Raw genomic sequence first — 20196 nt, 5'->3', positions numbered from 1 at the left:
GAGTACGAGCTAGAACCATGTTACCTTGCTGCTTCCGTTGCCTATCATATGGACACCTGACAAGGAACTGCACAGGCCCTGACAGAAGCAAGCTCTGTTTTAAGTGTGGAGGATCTGGCCGCAAGGCAGTAGACTGTAAAAAGAACAATCTACGATGCATGCTTTGTACAGACAAGGGTGTCAATGAAGCTGAACGAAATTATATTCCTGGATCGGGAGCATGTGCAATATTTCGTGAAGCTTTGGAAAAGGCAAAAAATCATAGTAAATGATGCGAATACTTCAAGCAAATATGCACAGGAGTCAAACAGCTAACGATCTTATGACACAGCTGATTCACAAGATGGAAGTAGACATCGTTATTATTAGTGAACCATATCAAGAGAGGGACCATCCAGGGTGGTTTGTGGATAACCTCGGAACAGCCGCAATTTGGATACCAGATCTAGGAAAACTCCCAGTAACACAGCATGGATGCGATGACGGTTTTGTTTGGGTACAGGCTGGGGGAATCACTATTGTAAGCTGTTATTTTACGCCAAATGAATCTGTTTTCAACCTTCAGATGAAACTTGACGGTCTTGAGGACGTAATACGCAGAATGGAAAAAGAAAACTAGTGGTCACTGGTGACGTAAATGCTCAAGCGTTGGAATGGGGCATGCCACAAACAGACTCCAGAGGACGTCGTATAATGGAGATGGTAGCCAGAACAGGTTTGGTGGTCAACAACATTGGAAATGTGCCAACATTTCGACGGCCAGGATGTCAGGGAACAATACCGGACGTAACCTTCTCATCAGAGGATATTACGCCTAAGATTTCTGAATGGCAAGTGATCGAGAACTACACGGGGAGCGATCATCAATATATCATCTTTCGACTGCTCCAAGAATCTCCTCAAGAAAGAAACATATTGCGGAGGCCAGCACGGTGGAACGTAGCCGGTATCGACAAGGAAAAGTTCATTGATGTATTTCGGAATGGAATGGACAACATAACTGAAAAATGTTTTGCTCGTAGAGGGAAAGAAGCAGCTGGTGTACGTGTTGAACTCACTATGCAGCTAATCCATCAAGCATGCAACGTCTCAATGTCCCGAAGGAGACCGCGAAACAGCAAGCGCCTAGCGTACTGATGGACCAAAGAGATTGCTGAACTGAGAAAGAATTGTCTGCGACTTCGACGCAGGGCTCAGAAGATGAGAGGCAGTCAAGAGAATACCTCAGTCACAGCGGAGTACAAGTCAGCGAAGAAGGAACTCCGTAATGCAATCGGAAAAAGTAAAGCATATAAATGGTGGGCACTGGCTAAAGAAGTAGAAGATGATCCATGGGGACAAGGTTATAAGATTGTCATGAAGAAACTCGGGACATTTTCAACCCCGAGTGCAGATCCGCAAACAATTAAACAAATTGTGGATACACTATTCCCAGACCATCTGGAGAGGATTGACTGTGAAGATGAAAAGGAACTGGATGATATACCCCTCTTCACTGTATAAGAGTTGAATAGAGTTATTAGCTCTCTTAGAAACAAGAAAACTTCAGGACCAGATGGTATACCTATAGAAGTGCTGAAGATAATATCAGAACTTTGTTCAGAACTGTTGCTGAATATGTACAATCATTGCCTGCAAACGGGTGTTTTTAGTCCCCGATGAAAAATGGCTCGTTTGGTTCTGATCAGCAAAGGAAAACTTGGTGGTTATCAACCTTTATGTATGCTGGACACAGCTGGAAAAGGCCTGGAGAAACTTCTGCAGTCCAGAATCCTCTCAGCAGTTCAACTAGCAGGGGATCTATCTGTTCGCCAACATGGATTTCGCAGAGGACACTCGACCCTAGATACAGTGTGGGAGGTGGTGAATACAGCAGAAAGGGCACAAATGGGCAATCATCATTCCCGTAAATTGACACTTATTGTTAACCTGGATGTGAAGAATGCCTTCAATTCGGCAAGATGGAGCGACATGTTGGTAGCTCTTGAAGAAACTTTCAAGCTACCACAATATCTTATGCGCATAATGAGAGATTACTTCAAAGATCGCACTCTGTTGTATGATACGGAAGATGGAGAAAAGACAAAGCGTCTGACGGCTGGTGCAGCGCAGGGATCGATCCTTGGTCCAGATCTTTGGAACATAATGTATGATGGCTTGTTACATTTGGAGATGCCAGAGGACACGAAGCTTGTGGGCTACGCTGATGATGTGGCCGCCTTGATAGTAGCTCATAATGTTGAAATGGCTCAAATTAAACTGAACCAGGTGATGCGGCGCATAAAAGAATGGATGATGAGCCACAGTCTAACATTAGCTGAACACAAAACGGAGATAGTTCTTCTGACGAGGAAAAGCATCGAAACTCTTGTACCAATTACTGTTGGAGAGTTAGTGATAGAAACATCTGCGAGCACAAAATATCTAGGAGTGACACTTGACTCCAAGCTCACATTCTGGAATCATATTCAGAGAGCGACAGACAAGGCAGTAAAAGACGTCTTCTCATGTCAACGGTTCAGTCAGTGCTCCTATATGGCTCTGAAATCTGGGCTGAATCCTTGAGATTTCCTTGGTATCGGAGAAGGATAGCTGCCGTACAACGGAGAGTGGCTTTACGTACTGAATGTGCATACCGCACGGTTTCCGAACCTGCAATCCTCACGGTGGCAGCAATAGCCCCAATAGACCTACTCGCATTGGAGCAGCATGAAATCTGGCGAACCAAAGGAGAGCTGGGAAAGAAATGTGCAAAGAAGCGTGCCTTCAGTCAACTGATGAGGCGATGGCAACTCAGATGGGAAAGTGACCCTCGAGGCAAATGGACCAAGCGACTGATACCATGCTTGGATATCTGGGTTGAAAGGGCCCATGGTGAAGTAAATTACTACCTCACGCAACTTCTAACAGGACATGGATATTTCCGGAAATTCCTGCATAAATTGGGCAGAGAGAGTGACGCAGCATGCATATACTGTGATGACATTGACGATGTATTTCACACCTTTTTTGTATGCGGCCATTGGATGATTCAGAGAAGATGTGTGGAAACTGAACTAGGAGAATTGACAACAGATAATATTATTTTGGTGATGTTGCGAAATCAGGAATCCTGGGATCGCGTGGCAGTGCATGTGGAGGACATCCTTCGTCAGAAGAAGAAGAATTTGGAAGCATACGAACATTCATAAATGAGAAATGAAGAAAGAAGACATCTGAAAGACAAAGCACGATATCACCCTGAAGTAATGCGAGAGCGGTTCCAGGGTGATGACACACATCGTGGGAAAAGGGTGTGTGGTTTTTAGTGGGTAAGAACCCTTCACAAGTGTCTTTTGAAGATTTTCCACAATTCCTCGTAAAAAAAAATTATTATTATTATTATTATTATTATTATTATTATTATTATTATTATTATTATTATTATTATTATTATTATTCCAACAAGAGCAGGAGTTATAAGCTCTCCCTAGTGGGCTTTAATCAATAATACATAATAAACATACACTACTTTTCTACATTTCTTATAGCAAGTTATGGATACCATATATGTTTATGTTAAAACCAAAAATTTAAGACATATAATCGAGTACAACCATAAAAATTTTGAAAATATGTTTCTGAACACAATGAGTTTTGGAAAGAAAGCTCACAAGTGTGATGCATGAAATGGAGATACAAGATTTAACATAATGTTATTTTTTTATGATACTGTTATTCAGGGAAAGGATGAGAGGGAATGCAAGAATAGTTTTATGCAGTATAAAAGAATGAGGAGTGAATATCAGTGTGGAGAAAATAAGATAATGATGATGATAAGAAGAAGGAGAGAAGGAAAATAAGCAATAAAAATAGGAGAAAGATGTAGATGCTGTAGAGTAATACTTATGAAACGAATTAATGGAGAATTCAAAACTGAATTTGGAAATCCGTAAGAGTATACAACCTGAGAGTATGGAATCTGCTATGGAATGCAGGGAAGCTAATGAAAACTAAAATACTATGCACAAGGCATATTACATAACTTTTAAGAATATGCAGCTGAAACCTGGCCTATGACAAAGAAGGATGAAAATCAAGTACTGATAACAAAACTGAAATTTATCCAAATAATGTTATAGGTACATGGGGAGACTGAATGAGAAATTAAGACCATGAAAAGAATGAACACAGAAACAACCAGAGCATTAAAAGAGTTGAATAAAGAAATAATACCAAAAACAACTACAGAACTACAAACAAAAGGCTAGGCCAAGGAAGACTCAGATAATGAGGAATGCACCTGGTTAAGAACGTGGTGATGCTAAAATATATTTGTCCTCACCATGTTCCTGGGAGAATGATTAGAGATCTTAACAATATATAGAAATAATGAGGAGTAAAAGCCTTGCTTCTGATTCTAGACACTTCTTTCTTTTACATTTAAATTTTTAAGTACCTCTCTTCCAACTGTTGTATCTTAATCAGGAGTCTCTCGCTTTCATTGGACAGCTCAAAGTTATTTTTTTCTACCTTAGACAGCTCATTATAAACATTTTCCAAATTCTTCTCCAGCAGTGTTGTATTGGGGACATTTTTGCTTCTGTTTTCTCTGTTCACTCTCTCCAATTCTGCCTCCATCACTTTAAAGTCCTTCTTTATCTTCTCGAACTGAGTAGTTTTGGTAGCCAATTCCTGGAGATGAATAACAATGCTATATTTACAAATAAATACGTGATTTGCAAAGCAAATTTTCCTGAATAATTTTATTTCAATTCAGACTGTTCTGTTAACAACTTTTAGAAATGGTAGAGTGTCAATGTAAGTGGAAAAAAGCCCCAGAAATATACATCAAAATATAAGCAGAAGTGAAGATGAATGACAAAATTAACCCAATCTCAATTTTTAAAATCTTTAAATGGCAATGAAAAGTACACTTCACATCATCACAATGATAAGAGAATTCACACAAAGGAGAGATCTCTTCCAGTAACAACAATGGCAATGGACAATATTCTTTAGATAGAAAACTCAGTACCGGCGATTAGAGGTGGTAAAGAGGGTACCCCCTCCCCCACATTGTAGAGAAAATATTACATTTTTATCCCATTTCAGTCAGCTGAAACTAGGAATTAAATGAATTATTTTAAAAAAGCAATTTGTACAAGCCCTGTTGTCTTATCAGCTAATTCTTTCATTTATTTTCTTTAATTATTAACAAAATTGTTAGCGGAAATACACAAAAAATGTCGTTCGTCGCAGCTAACCAATTTGTATAGTGCCACAGCAAGTAGTGGAGACTTTGCATGTACTATGAGGAAGGGTAGCACGGGTATATTTTTTTGCCAAGGTCATGGTCACTGAGGTATGTTTCACCTGCTTAACGCGCACATTCATCAGTCTGACAGTCTCTTTAGTGTCTTAGTGTGTAGTCAAATACTAAATGATTTTTAACTGTATAATCAAGCCGTACTTCTATTTAATTGTAATACATGTTGTGTAATATAGTTCCTTTGGTGAACGTTTTATTGGATAGTACTGAATCAAAATTTTTAAAAAAACTATTATTACTGCACTTAAGTTGGTAAACTATCAGCCTTTACCTCTCTGTGGAAATTTGCTCAGAGAGCATCAAAAACTTACCATTTTGTAGTGCTTTTTTTCTTTTCTTTTTTTTTTCTTTCCAGTTTTGATGGGATCTGAACCCACAACCTCCTGATTTTGCATCAGTTGCAACCCACTGGTGTCCGGTTGGCCATTTTTGTTCTGTACTTAACATCTCTTCAAGACATACTACATGTACATAACATGACCTAATAGGTTGAAAGTCAATTTTGATGGGAGTGCAATGTTTGTAAAACCTAGCTTGTCGGTGCTTTCTACAGCATACACGGAAGAAAATGATACAGAAGTCCTCTCTGTTGATTTCAACAGGTGCGCAGTCACCTCAGTTTATAAACCAGAGGGTACACATTTCATCTTCAGTGATCATAGCAATATTCAACATCAGAATACCCACATCATCTTAGAAGACTTCAGCAGCGACAGACATATCTGGGGATAAGTAGCTGGTAATGATGATGATAAGAATAGTATTGATTAGGAAATTTAGTGTAAACTTGCCGAGAACTCCTCCTGCAGCAAAGAAGCGACTGGGCATGTTGCAAGATTCATGAAACTTATATCTGCACTATATTCATTATAATTATTCAAAGAAAAGTAGAATAAACCTCGTCACACTGGGAAAGGAAGGGAAGGAAGTAGTACTCATTTAAGCAAGAATGCGCGATAAACATACACAGTAAGTCTAAAAATAGATGAATAAACCAGTGCAGTCTGAAACAGCAATAGATGTTTGCCTACTGGATGGCTGTTTAAGAATTTTAATCAGTTAATTAGATCAAAGATAAATGATCAAACAGTATGGAGTAGTGGTGGGACAATTGAATACAAAATAACTGCTTATTTGATTATTCAATTTTAAAGTCAAAGAATAATACTAGATTATATTCTTAGTGCTGCCTGCTGTCATTTCTTGATGGATACAGTACTTCTGCATTCATCTCTTGGCACAGGCCAGAGTAAAGTATAGCTTCCACCGAAGTGCCAGTCAACATCCATGGCTGTGACAATATGGGAGTTGCTGGGGTATGGGTAGTGCTGAGTAATGACGTTCAGAGCATGACTAGTGCATCTGAGTGTTATGAAAGGTGCTGCTCATGGGGTTAGTCGTGCTGCAATAGTACTTTCTGACCCAGTGAAGAAAGCAATGGCAAACTACCTCACTCCTCATCTTGCCTAGTACGCCTCATTTTGGTGCTGCCATTGGTTTTTGGGGTTTCCTTATAACCGCATAACCTTTGGTGGTGCTATTTGAGGATCCAACCAGCCTCTGGGCTGATGACCTAACAGACATATTATTAGTATTATTAGTAAGAATAATACTAGATTATATTATTAGTATTATTGGTATTATTCTTTGACTTTAGGTACATTTCAATACGGACCATAACATGAGATTTGTAACATGTAATATTTAATTTTAATCGTTTATATTTCGATTATTCATTTGAATGAATGAAGCAATCAAATAGCGAATAGTTTTTCCATCCGTTTATTTTCAATTATTAATTCGAAACTCCATTCCAATGAATGGGGCAATTGAATAGAGAATATTTTTTCCATCTTTTCCCATCCGATTATGTTTCTGATTATTCATTTGAAATTCCATTTGAATCAAGGAGGCAATCGAATAGTGAATTTTTCCATTTGATTATTTTTTTGATTATTCATTGGAACTGCATGAGGCAATTGAATAGTGAATGCTTTTGAAATAATTGGATGAAAAGTGATATTAAGACAGTTAATTCACTCATTTAGTTTCAACATTTGGAGATACATTTGAAAAAAAGGTGCATTTCTATTTTTCATAAGAGTTCATCTATTTACTTATTCCAATCGATTATCCATCCGACACATACTTAAACTGAAAAATTGATTCGTGGTGCATCCGAATATTCTATATGATACAAATGAATGATATTTAAAAATCAATTGATTATTTATTTGATTATTTAAATAATCAGATGGAAGTTATTCAATTATCCCATCACTAGTAAGGAGCAGAATATCTTTTCGCTATGTCACTGACAACAGCAATTAGATCGAAACACAATATGTTGTCTTTGTATTGAAACACCCTTTGCATACTTCATATGCAAGCAATTGTTTATTCAAACAATATCATAATTAGAATCAGACTTAACACAACTAGCCACACAACATTGTTCTCTTTATATTGAAGCATGTAACTATACAGAATCTTAACCCTGTGGTGAAGGAGTCAATTTTGTAATTAAGGCATTATTTTTGCCAACATTATAAAAAATTTATTTCATAGTAAGAACACCATGTCAAATTGGTGACATTCTGTGGCACCAAAAGTTAGGAATCTTTATTAGGCAATAGAGCTAAATATGAAGAAAATTGGGTAAGAGGTTGGTTTGTCCAACATGACGTAGATCACGATGCTGGCATGTTCCATGCGTATACAGAATATGTGGTTTATTTTGAGAGTATATCTATACTAGTCGCCTGTCACAGCAATACCTGTGAACAAACACTAAAAATGAAATTTATGATACAGGAAGTGTGAGAAAATTAATGGAAAATATACTGAACTCTGGAAGACCATTAATTGAGACCTGTAACAGACACAAAGATCTAGTGCCAGGATTGTATCATGAACCAAACACAGATGTCCATGCATTCACGCAATCACGTGAACTTATGTGCCCTAATCCTTTAACATGTATTAAGGGGCAATTGTGCTTGTAAAGATACCCCTTTCTCCCAAGTTATGTATGCATGTAGCAAGATTTTCAGTGCGTAACCCCTTTCTAACCCCTTTATGTTTAAATAATAATAATAATTTCTTATTAAATTCTTGGAGAATAAAGGGAACTATGATGTGAAATGTCCACTCCATATGTGAAGAGGAGATAGTAGTTTTGATTTTCAGGCTGTAACCTTTTTTAATCCCCTTAGAGCAGGCATGTCAAGGGCACAAGCTGACAGACAGGTTTGCGTTCATGACAAACAGCTGTTACAAGCACTAGACCTGGACGTTATCAGATAGCGCAAGCCTGGAAGGGTGTACGTCACATGTTCACAACTATTGTATACTACTCTGTACAAAACATGTATACGTATATTCCTTCATATAAGGACACAGTTCAGTTTGTTCAACACAGCATTTTTTTTAAAGTGCAAAATAATATGCTTTGTAATCGCTGTGTAGCAGAAAAATAAAGAAGAAATGAAGAACAAAACAAAAGGGGCTTAACATGCTCAACTCTCCTATGAATAAAAGTACACAAATACAAAAACACACTAACAAATTACTGTGTCAAACCTTACATCGCACCATATGTAACTGTATGATTTGACATGCCACATGATCTGAAACAACGTACAACTTCCTCTTAGTAATCACTCACCCACTGTTCAGTTGGACACCCTTAGTGCAGGCAAGTCTCATACCTAACTGAATGTGAGAGTCTCATAATCAGGACCTGAACCTAGTCTTGTTCAAGTTCATTTGTGAAAAGAAAACTGCTCACATGTATAAGTACTTCCAAACATTGCTATAATTTCTCCTGTGAAAATTGGACTTTTGGGAAATGAGATGGGTTTAATCGTTGATAAAACTCAAGAAGCACCTGTTTCTTGTATTGCTCTTTGAACCTTACATTGCACTGAAGATTTAAGATTTCCATCTGTAAGTTGTGTGGTGCATTTTCTGACTGTACCTGAAATGGTACACTGAACAGTTCAACTTCCCTTAAATACCATCAAGGTCTTTCAATCTGTTATGAAACTCATCTTGGAGCTCATCTAGAAGCCAAACATATTTCTTTGGCTCAATATTGAAGTTCAAGAGATGCTAAACACTCCAAATTATAGAAATCTACCTTTCTAATTTGGTTATTGCATAAGGTTAGCTTCAATTTAAATTTCTCTAGATTTAATTTATTTAAGTGTGTTAAAATATCTACCAAAAACGCTAAGTCTGAAATCCACTTTCGATATATATCCGAAAAATGTCCCTCCCCTTTTCAGCTGAAAAAATCAATCTTTGAATTCACCCCACCCCCCCTGCTTAACCACCGTACTTCATAATAATATGGTACATTCCTATGCTTGCTGTCGATCAAGTCCATATAATCTTTAAACTGGCAATTCTGTAATATAACTCACTTATAACAGTGTTCATTACATAGCTCATTTTAAACGATTTTGTTCAAAGGGCCTCCGGATAAATCTAACAGTGAATGGCCATAAAGGAACGAGTATAGTAAGCCAATAATTTTGGCTTTAGTTGACCAATGAATCCTGATTTTACACCTGTCATAGCAGGAGCACCGTTTGTCACCACAGATAAGAGTTTATTCCAACAAAGACTCATTATTTTGGCAGACTGAAAAACAGCACTAAATATGTCTAGTCTGGGTGTAGTGGTCTTCAGAAAAATTAAATCTAAGAACTCATCGGTTACTTGTAGTGAACTGTCTACTCCACAAACAAAACAAAAAAACAGCTGCGTAACAACTACAATACCTATAATTTCATCGGTTGCAATAGAAAAATCTGTAAAATTCGTACAGATATTCTCAAGTCGCACGCTGGTGTCTTCTGAAAGCTCATCGATTCTTGCAACTACTGTGTTTCTCCATGGACTGGATGATTCGTATTTATTACTTTCAGTAGGAGACAAAATCTGCACTGCGGTCACTATATATTCTTAAATGAACTCACTATCAGTGAATGTGTGATTTCCCAGTGCAATTCTATGGGTAAGTTCATAGCCAACCCTCAAGATGTTGTCATCCCTAGCATTCTTGGAATTCTTGCCCAATGAAATAATGAATTCAACTATCAGCTATATGCAACCTATTTGCAGTATAGCACATATTTAAACTTTCAGTAACTCCAAATACTGAATTTTCCATCAAAAAGAAAAAGAAAACCATTTCCATGAATATACTCAGTAACAGAACACCATTTGATCATTCTTTAGCTATTAAGGCTTTCCTGTTCTCTTCTGTGATGCCTTTGTAGTCATGAGAATGGTTCACTTTATAGTCCCTCTGGACATTTTCTTACATATGATATGGTTTTTTTTTTACATACAGGGCCCTGTGCTTAGTCACAATCACGGCTTAAGAAAAGGAATAACTATTCCTTGTTGTATTTGGAAGATGCCTTCCGTTTATCACCTATGTTTCCACTCAACATGTTTTAACCTCTCAGCGTGGGACGACTTTCACTACCTGGCTACCCTGTGCTGTGGGAGGAGTATAGCACCAAGCATGCTATGAGTGCAGGCTTTTAGTTAATCGGGCATAAATGACAAGCGGTTCAATGGATTTTACCAAAATGTTCAGTGTGTTATTAGTGCATAAACACACAAACTGGAATTATCCAAGGTCAATGAAGTGGAAGAATCTTCTGAGCTTTCAAATCGAACACGAGATATGACTGAACCAAATATAGGAGTAGCTAGTATCCGGACTTTTTGAGAAATAAGATCTCAATACTGGTTCCTCTATTATGCTCATTAACATACACAATGCAAAAACTACATACATTTCCTCCACAGTAACCGGTACACATTCATTTACCCTTGATCGGAACAGAAATAACATACCGTGTGATCGCATGCGACGTTGAGCATAAATATCTGCCTATTCTACTATCATCTTTACGAACTCGACAGTAGAAAATGACTGAAAATTTTCACAGAGGATAGAAGCAGTTCTTTGCAGCATTCTGAGACCCATAATTTGCGGTAAATATTTCCGCTTGCCCTCTATAATTACCCATGTCTTCTCACACAAACCCACCATCAATAACGTTACAGCCAATATTTTCCCGTGTATCAAAAGCAACATCAATGTCACGATCACTACTTTCACTCTCTAATTCTATATCCTAGTCTTTGGTTAATGAAACTAAACTTTCCGTATCATCATTCGGTAAAACATCGTTAATTTTCAAATTCGCGATCACAAGAAAAAGTTTAGCTGCCATGATGTCAACAACAGAACTTGTTGGTTTTTCAGATGTGATATATCATATGTAATCAATAAAAACATGATAGATGTATGTATCAAATGAAAGATTGATGCTTCGTCTGCAGATATATCTTACTACATCTGTAATAGTTCAAGAAATGTTCGCTAGATAGAAGCACAAATCAGAAGCTGCTATGCGTGTGCAATGCACGTCATTCTGCGACAGAGAGCGTTGGGGAATCTGCGTGCAGTGTACGGCACTCCACGTTGAGTGGTTAACCTTACATATATACCAAAACAGGTAATTGGAGCCTGTTATTGGTAGTCGTGCACATTGCACAGCCCTGAGTTAGCAACGTGGGCAAGTACAAGGCAATTGAGGGGAAGAGGATGGAGCTTGCATGCACAGGTATTTCTAGTAATGGCACTGTGCCTATGGTAGGCAAGGTTTGACATCCATGCCTTAGAGATTGAATATCTAAATCTATTTCATTTTTTGGTTTATGTTTCACCGACACAGATAGGTCTTATGGCCTAGGAATAGGAAGGAAGTGGCCGTGGCCTTAATTAAGGTACAGCCCCAGCATTTGCCTGGTGTGAAAATGAGAAACCATAGAAAACCATCTTCAGGGCTGTCGACAGTAGGATTCGAACCCACTGTCTCCCGGACGCAAGTTCACAACTGCGCGCTCCTAACCACATGGGCAACTCGCCCGGTCTATTTCTTTCTGAGTCCCACAAAAAAGATGAGCAACAACTGTAAGAATTTTCAATTCTGTACATCACATAATTTCAGAGAAATAAATATATGGTATTTATCTTCAGCTCTTAACATTTACATCTAGGATAGTGTTTGTCAAAGTGTTTTCCAGTGATTCTGTGAGTTCCTAACTGGTTTTAAAATGTTATTTTATATTCAGGGAATACAACAAAACACACACAAAAATCAATCAATAACAACATGAAAAAAACACCAGTAATAATTATTATGCTTAGCCTATGATGATTATTATTATTACTATTATTAATCTATTTCTTCTTTTTTTTCCCAAGTTGCTTTACATCACACCAAAACAGATAGGTCTTACGGTGACAAAAGGACAGAAAATGGCTAGAAATGGGAAGAAAGCGGCCGTGGCCTTATTAAAGGCACAGCCCCAGCATTTGCCTAGTGTGAAAATGGGAAACCACAGAAAACCATCTTCAGGGCTGCTGACATTGGGGCTCGAACCCACTATCTCCCGAATTCTGGATACTGGCCACACTTAAGCGACTGCAGCTATCGAGCTCGGTAATTTATTTCCCTAGTCTAGCAGAATACATATTGATTGTTATAGGGTTCGTGGTTGCATTATAAACTAAAAGCGGTTCCACAGTGAAAGAACATTTCAGAAAGACCAACCATCATGTGAAATTTCAGTTTGATATATCAAATGATTTTGGAGGAATGATTTTTTTTTTTGGAACTAAACCTTATCCAACTCCCTTAGGGGTGGCATGTTTTAAAACAATTTTTTATTTAACGTCTAGGATAAAAAAGGCGACCATTATTTGAAATTTTAACTCAGAATGTCAAATGATTTCAGAGGAATGAATATTTATTTTATTTTGGAGCCAACCCCCATTTAAACCCCTTAGGGGTGGAATGTTTTAAAACCCTGTCATATTTACCATCTAAAACATAAAAGAGCAACCATTGTGTGAGATTTCAACTTTGTACAGCCGATATTTACAGAGGAATATATATTTTATTTCGGAGGGGGGGTGTGGTTAACCCCCTACTTTAACCCCTTTCAGGCAGAATATTTTCAAACCCTTTTTATGTAAGCACCTAATATATAAGGGTAACCACCGTGTGACATTTGAACTTCCTACAATATGGGCTGCCAAAGATAATGTGATTAGCCAGTGAGTGAATCATTCTGTGGTATTTGGCTCAACATTTACTTTAATTTTTAATTTTTTAAATCTGTAAATAAACATTTTGAATTTTTAACATTGTAACATGTTTCTTGGGTTAATAAAAATGAAATAAAACATATTGCTTCATCACAGGTCCTGTATTTTGTACATAATTTTTTGTAAGCAATGGAATTAGATACATATACAATATTAATCTAAATACAGTCTTCAATAACATACCCCAGAAAGGAAGCTCAGTGAAGGAAAACAATGGTGTAATACATACTCTGAAGGTGTTTTTATTGTGTGTGTGTGTGTGTGTGTGTGTGTGTGTGTGTGTGTGTGTGTGTGTGTGTGTGTGTGTGTGTGTGTGTGTGTGTGTGTGTGTGTGTGTGTGTGTGTGTGTGTGTGTGTGTGTGTGTGTGTGTGTGTGTGTGTGTGTGTGTGTGTGTGTGTGTGTGTGTGTGTGTGTGTGTGTGTGTGTGTGTGTGTGTGTGTGTGTGTGTGTGTGTGTGTGTGTGTGTGTGTGTGTGTGTGTGTGTGTGTGTGTGTGTGTGTGTGTGTGTGTGTGTGTGTGTGTGTGTGTGTGTGTGTGTGTGTGTGTGTGTGTGTGTGTGTGTGTGTGTGTGTGTGTGTGTGTGTGTGTGTGTGTGTGTGTGTGTGTGTGTGTGTGTGTGTGTGTGTGTGTGTGTGTGTGTGTGTGTGTGTGTGTGTGTGTGTGTGTGTGTGTGTGTGTGTGTGTGTGTGTGTGTGTGTGTGTGTGTGTGTGTGTGTGTGTGTGTGTGTGTGTGTGTGTGTAGATATTGAATATCACTTTACATTTTGTTAAATTAAGTTAGTAGTATATCTTCAAAAGAAAAAGAGGGGAAGGTTTATAAACTTCTTGTACAGTAACAACACCATGTTTATTACAAGCTAGTCCTTTTATTAACAATCCCTGGACTCTACATAAACACATACATATACATTACAACAACTGCTAGATAGCGTGCGGTATCGCCTTGTGTCCGTCATATCTCCTCCCCACCCTGGTTGATTTCCAGAGAAACGACCAGATGCACCAGTCAATTGATTCTGGAGCCATCTGGCTGGCGTAGGATGATTGTTCGGATCTTTCCATCTCTACCTGGGAGAAGCTCCTCTATTCTTGCTCGTTCCCATACGTGTCGTGGCCTAGAGTCCTCCTGGATGAGGGCAGTGTCTCCGATCCTTGGTGAACCCTGTTGATTGTGTGGTCTTTTCACCTCATGGTAGCTTCGCAGCTGGAGAAGATCCTCTGCTTTCCAACGTTTCCGGGAAATCTTTAAGAACTTGCTGCCTCATTTTAAATTCTGATGTCAAATTTTTCCCTACGGTGGGTTCTACTCCAAACGGGATGGCTGTTAACCTTTTTCCGACTAGAAAGTGAGATGGGGTTAGAACATCGCCAGTATTTGTGTCCTCGGTGATCGGTCTGCTGTTAAGGGCAGCTTCTATGCTGACAAGTGTTAAGTACAAGCCTTCCTCGTCCTGCTGCAAGCGTCCTAGAACATTCTGCAGGCATCGTTTAGTAGAACCGACCATCCTCTCCCAGAATCCTCCCCACCAAGCTGCCTGTGGCGCGATGAATTTCCATTGGACTCCATGGTGAGCACAGTACTGATGCATGCTGGGGTCTACCAAGGTGTCTTCGAGGGCCATGAGTTCCTTATTTCCTGCAGAGAAAGTGCGTGCGTTGTCTGAGTATATGTTGTGCGGTATACCCCGTCGGCTGATGAATCTCTGCAAAGCCAGCAAAAATTTTTCTGTTGACATATCGGTGGATAGTTCTAGGTGGAATGCGCGAGTGGAGGCACAAGTGAACAGAACTATGTACGATTTCTTAACTTCTCTGCCCCATTTAACATAAAGAGGGCCAGTGAAGTCCAAGCCTGTTACAGAAAATGGTTGTGTAGGTTGTACACGATCACGTGGTAGGGGAGCCTCTATCTCGCTAAAGCGAGTGTTTTGAGCTATCTTGCATGGTAGGCATGAGTGGAGTACTTTCTTAATTGTTCGCCTAGCTTGGAGAATCCAGTATTCTTGTCGTAGATCTCCTAATACGATGCAAACTCCTAAGTGGTGCAGTCGTATATGGGTGTGTCTAATTAGCAGTTTTGTGAAGTGGTGTTCACCATGCAGTATAATTGGGTGTTTCTGCTCGTTGGTCAACTCCGCACCTGCTCGTTGGTCAACTTCGCACATTGGAGTCTTCCACCTAGTCGGATTACGTTTAGTTCCTAGAGAAGTGACAGATGACAGCATTAGTCAAGATAACCAGCGTGGATTTGTGGTATCAAGTATTCTCTGTCACAAAATGGTGCCTTCGGAATTAAATGATGGGTTCAAGCATTCATACAACTAAATACATACCGTTACCAATCATTACAGTACTGAAGAAAAAAAACTATGGAGCCAAGCCCTACTTGAATGCCAGTACGGATTATATTTCACTACGAAAGAGGGTGAAGCTTGTACTTATCCGTCGTGTTGAGGCTAAACGTGATGATGTGAGGCTAGTAATTTACCTTTTCAATAATCCGTCAAGATCACACCCCTGTTTTCTCCTCACAGAAACGACCAATTATGTTTTGGAAGCCAATAGTGTTCGTGGTTCGTGTAAACTCTCAAAATTCTCCCGGGTTTCGGCACCAAAATTGTCGAGTAACAACACCGTGTTTATTACAAACTAGTCCTTTTATTAACAATCCCCGGACTCTACATAAACACATACATATACGTTACAACAACCGCGGTATCGCCTTGTATCGAAACATTAAATTTAACAACCTTCAAATGACATATTTTATCCCACATTTCTTGTCGTCACATATATTACGCACCCAATTTTTGTAATGGAATGAAGGAAGAAAAATAATCCTTGCATATAGCTTGCATAAGCTGGTCTGCAAGTGTCAATATAAATATGACAAGAATACATCTTGTAGCATGCATCCTTGCATACAATTAAATGTCTAGCAGTCTCCCTTTGTTTGGAGGTGAAGAAGATAGGCATTTGCAGTACTGCACAGTCCCTGTGTATTTCCTGGTGTAATGAACTACATGGAATGTTGCACTGTTGAACTGTCTGCAATATTGGTATAAGATGGTGTGTGTAAGGTGTAAGACTGAGTGCACAGTATTTGCTTCCTCATAATTTTCTTTTCAGCATTACTTGGCTTGATGGTGCGTTATAGAGAAGCATTCAAAGTTTTACGGCACGTTTTGAACTTCAATTGATGGAATTTGTGGAGAAACACGGTAATTGCGCCGAGTGCCGAAAATTTAACATGATGGAGTTTAACAAATACTTCTGGCAAAAACAGAAAGTTGCTCTTGATAACATCCACAAATGAATAAAGTGTTCTGGAGGCAAAAAAGTGCAACAGTTCTCAGAGGTCAACAATGTTTTCATTTTATTACTTTCAAAAAGTAAGTTCGTTTAAATCCAGTTTGATTTCCTAATTCCCTACATGTCTCACACCTTGGTTTATAAACATGAATTTTCTGAAGAAAAAAAAAAAAAAGTATGAGGTATACATGAATAAATACAGTATATCAAAAGCGTCAAGGTTATAAATTATGTTGTGAATACGCATTATCACATATAAAAACTATCTACTCACCACTTGTAAATTTTTCATATCATTAAGCAGTAGCTGGATTTGGCCGTTGAACTGTTTCTTGACTACATCAACTTCTTCTTTCACTTTCAAGCCAGCATCCTCAATCAAATCAGCAATTACTTTATTCAAGCGTTTATTCTCCTCTAACAAATTAAACAGAAGGTAAAGTAAGTTGCAAGCACAATTTATAAGCATTTTTAAGAAGAAAAAGAAAAGATTAAACAAACACACACATACAAAAAACAATAGGAGGTATTCTATGTACAAGAAGAAACAATGAAACTCCTCATTTATGGATTCAAAAAGATGCAACAATTTATCTGTATCTGGGAGATGTCCTTTATTGGGAGGGGGGTTGCCCAACCTGACTATGAATTTACAACAGGCATTACGTACACCTTCCTTCTTTAAATGAAACTGATTACTTTAATTCTACTCTACCTTTTGTTATTGCAATTTTCACACCACTGGTTTAAAACATAGCCTATCTGTTGCAAAATTGTACTTATTTGTGTCCTTCCTACACAGAATTCATATGCAAGCACGTGAATACTACATTCAGCTTTTTCTGTACACTTGATAACAACTTTTCACAGATTGTCAACACTTGATGTTTAGATGCCACAACTGACAAGTGAACGAAGAGAAAAATAAAGGTACAGTATCATCATCATCATCATCATCATCATCATCATCATCATCATCTGCAGTTTCCAGCTGTTGGCCGGGTCTGCATAGAACATGAGCCCCTCCATCTCCTCTTGTCTTCCCACCACTTCTCCCTAGTCACTCTTGCCCAGTCCCCACCTCTTCTTTGTACACACTCTTCCACTCCTTTTATCGACCTATCTCTTGGTCGTTTACCTGTTATCTCCATTTCGTGCATCCTCCTCGGTAATCCTTTCCTCCGTCATTCTCTTCATGTGTCCATACCATCTAAGTCTAAATGCCTCTATCCTATTCTGTAGTGGCTCTTCTTTTACTATATCTCGAACCTTCTCATTTCTCATCTTATCCAATCTTGTCACTCCTATCCTGCTTCTCAGAAATTTCATTTCACTTGCCTGTATGCTATTCACGGCTCACTGCCTAATTACCCAAGTCTCAGCTGCATACGTCAGAATAGGTATATAGTACATCCTATATATCACCCTTTTGCTTCTCTGATGGACATCCTTGCTCCAAACCAGGCTTCTGACACTTTTCAGGAATGCTCCTGCTTGTCTTCCATGCTCGATTATTTCCTTACAATTTCTTCCCCTTTCCTCTATCATATTTCCCAAGTACTTGAAACTCTCTACCTTCCTAAGCTGTTCCCATCCAAACAATATCCCTCTCGTAGGTCTCTCCTCCTTTCTAGTTGTGATCACTATCTCGCTCTTTTGGGCATTAAATTTCATTCCATATTGTTCTACCTCATATACCCAAGCATCTAACTGTTCCTGGATATCCTCTTCCTTTTCTCCCCAGACTAACAGGTCATCTGCAGACATCATCACTTACATTTTTCCTTCTCCAATTTTTCTTGCCACTTTTGTCATTATCTCGTCCATTGTTACTACGAAGAGCAAAGATGACAGAGCACTTCCTTGTTTTAATCACTTTCTTGCTCAAACCAGCCTGTTCTCTCTCCTCCTATTATCACACAATTGACACTCCCATTGTACATCTCCTTCACTCTTTCTACGGTCTGTTCCTTGACACCTTTTGTCTGTAAGGCTTCCCATACCTTGTTTCTACACACATGGTCATAAGCTTTCTCAAAGTCCACGAAGGCCATCACAAGATCCTTACCCCATTCGTAATGACGCTCTTGTCATAAGGTCTACTGTAGACCTTCCTGATCTGAAGCCACACTGCTCTTCTCTTAACTTTTCTTCCACACACTTTCTGATTCTATTCTCCAGAATCTTCTCAAACAAGGTACAGTATCGACTCACTTAATTTATAACTGTTCATTTCTTCTGTCTGCCTAAACTAATTTTGAGTAAAATTTATAAATTAAAAAAAAAAAAAAGGATACAGTAAGTGTCGAATGGTAGCAGTAACTGGACTTCAGACCCATTAGTCCCACAATGTTTTATGACTTTCCGTATTACACTTTTACAGTACTTAATTACACACACTACTACAGCCCTCTGCCTAACGCAGTAACAGTAAATTCCCGAATAAATTAGATTTTGAATTAATACCTTCTAATAAAGACTGGGTTACTCTGTATGGGAATGGTGAATCTGACGATTGTAACCGATTTACATAACAATGGTTATTTTTACTTTTTATTTTTACAATTTGCTTTACATTGCACCAACACAGATAGGTCACAAGGCGATGACAGGATAGGAAAGGGCTAGGAGTGGGAAAGAAGCAACTGTGGCCTTGTTTAAGGTACAGCTCCATAATTTGCCTGGTGTGAAAATAGGAAACCATGAAAAACGATCTTCAGAGCTGTCAACAGTGGAGTTCGAACCCACTATCTCCCAAATGCAATGACAATTTATTTACATCAGAATTTTAGTTACAGTACATAATACTGCATATAAGAAAACACGTGAAATGATATGAAAGCATCCCTGAGTCCCCTGTTAGATATGGAGAAAGTTTTAGTATGTAATATTGGCATATTATATACTCCAAGGTCAGCTTAGATCAGTGATAGAAAACAAATCATCTGTTGCAATGACACACAGATCATGGCGTACGGGCATACAACACATTTCTCACAATGGAAATTCAACCTTGCTGTATTCCTCTTATCCAAACACACTTTGCATTTGCAAGATGTATCCATCATAAGGCAAAGTTAATACTTCATATCAAGGTGAGAGAGATGTACAATGCTACAGTACTTGTACTTTGTCTGCCATGATTAGTGGATGGAAGATCTGAGTTCATGTTTTGAGGAGCATATATTACTTTTTTTTTTTAAGTGGCTCACAAAATTGTTTGTGAGAAAGTTTGACCCCACAGGATGATTGAATGATGAAGGCATTGAAAATAACAATGTTCAGCAGGTGGAAAAATCATTTCTTGGTCCACTTTCATGTTCAACTGTAACAAAGCTCATATGGTATTGTAGCTCTCAACAATGAAAG

General features: G+C 38.5%; 1 protein-coding gene across 4 annotated transcripts in view; it reads right to left on the bottom strand.

Annotated features, from left to right (window-relative positions):
• LOC136866390 (sodium channel and clathrin linker 1) overlaps positions 1 to 20196 on the bottom strand; it is a 180547-nt gene that overhangs the window by 36778 nt on the left and 123573 nt on the right. For all 4 annotated transcript variants that reach the window (XM_067143305.2, XM_067143307.2, XM_067143302.2 and 1 more), the window contains exons 8-9: positions 17102 to 17244; positions 4439 to 4674 (exon numbers count right to left, since the gene is read on the bottom strand). In XM_067143305.2, coding sequence (XP_066999406.2) covers positions 4439 to 4674; positions 17102 to 17244 — 379 coding nt within the window. The remainder of the gene's footprint in view (positions 1 to 4438; positions 4675 to 17101; positions 17245 to 20196) is intronic.

This window comes from Anabrus simplex, chromosome 3 (genome assembly GCF_040414725.1).
Source record: "Anabrus simplex isolate iqAnaSimp1 chromosome 3, ASM4041472v1, whole genome shotgun sequence".
Lineage (NCBI taxonomy): Eukaryota > Metazoa > Arthropoda > Insecta > Orthoptera > Tettigoniidae > Anabrus > Anabrus simplex.
This window is presented reverse-complemented; position numbering and strand designations above follow the sequence as displayed.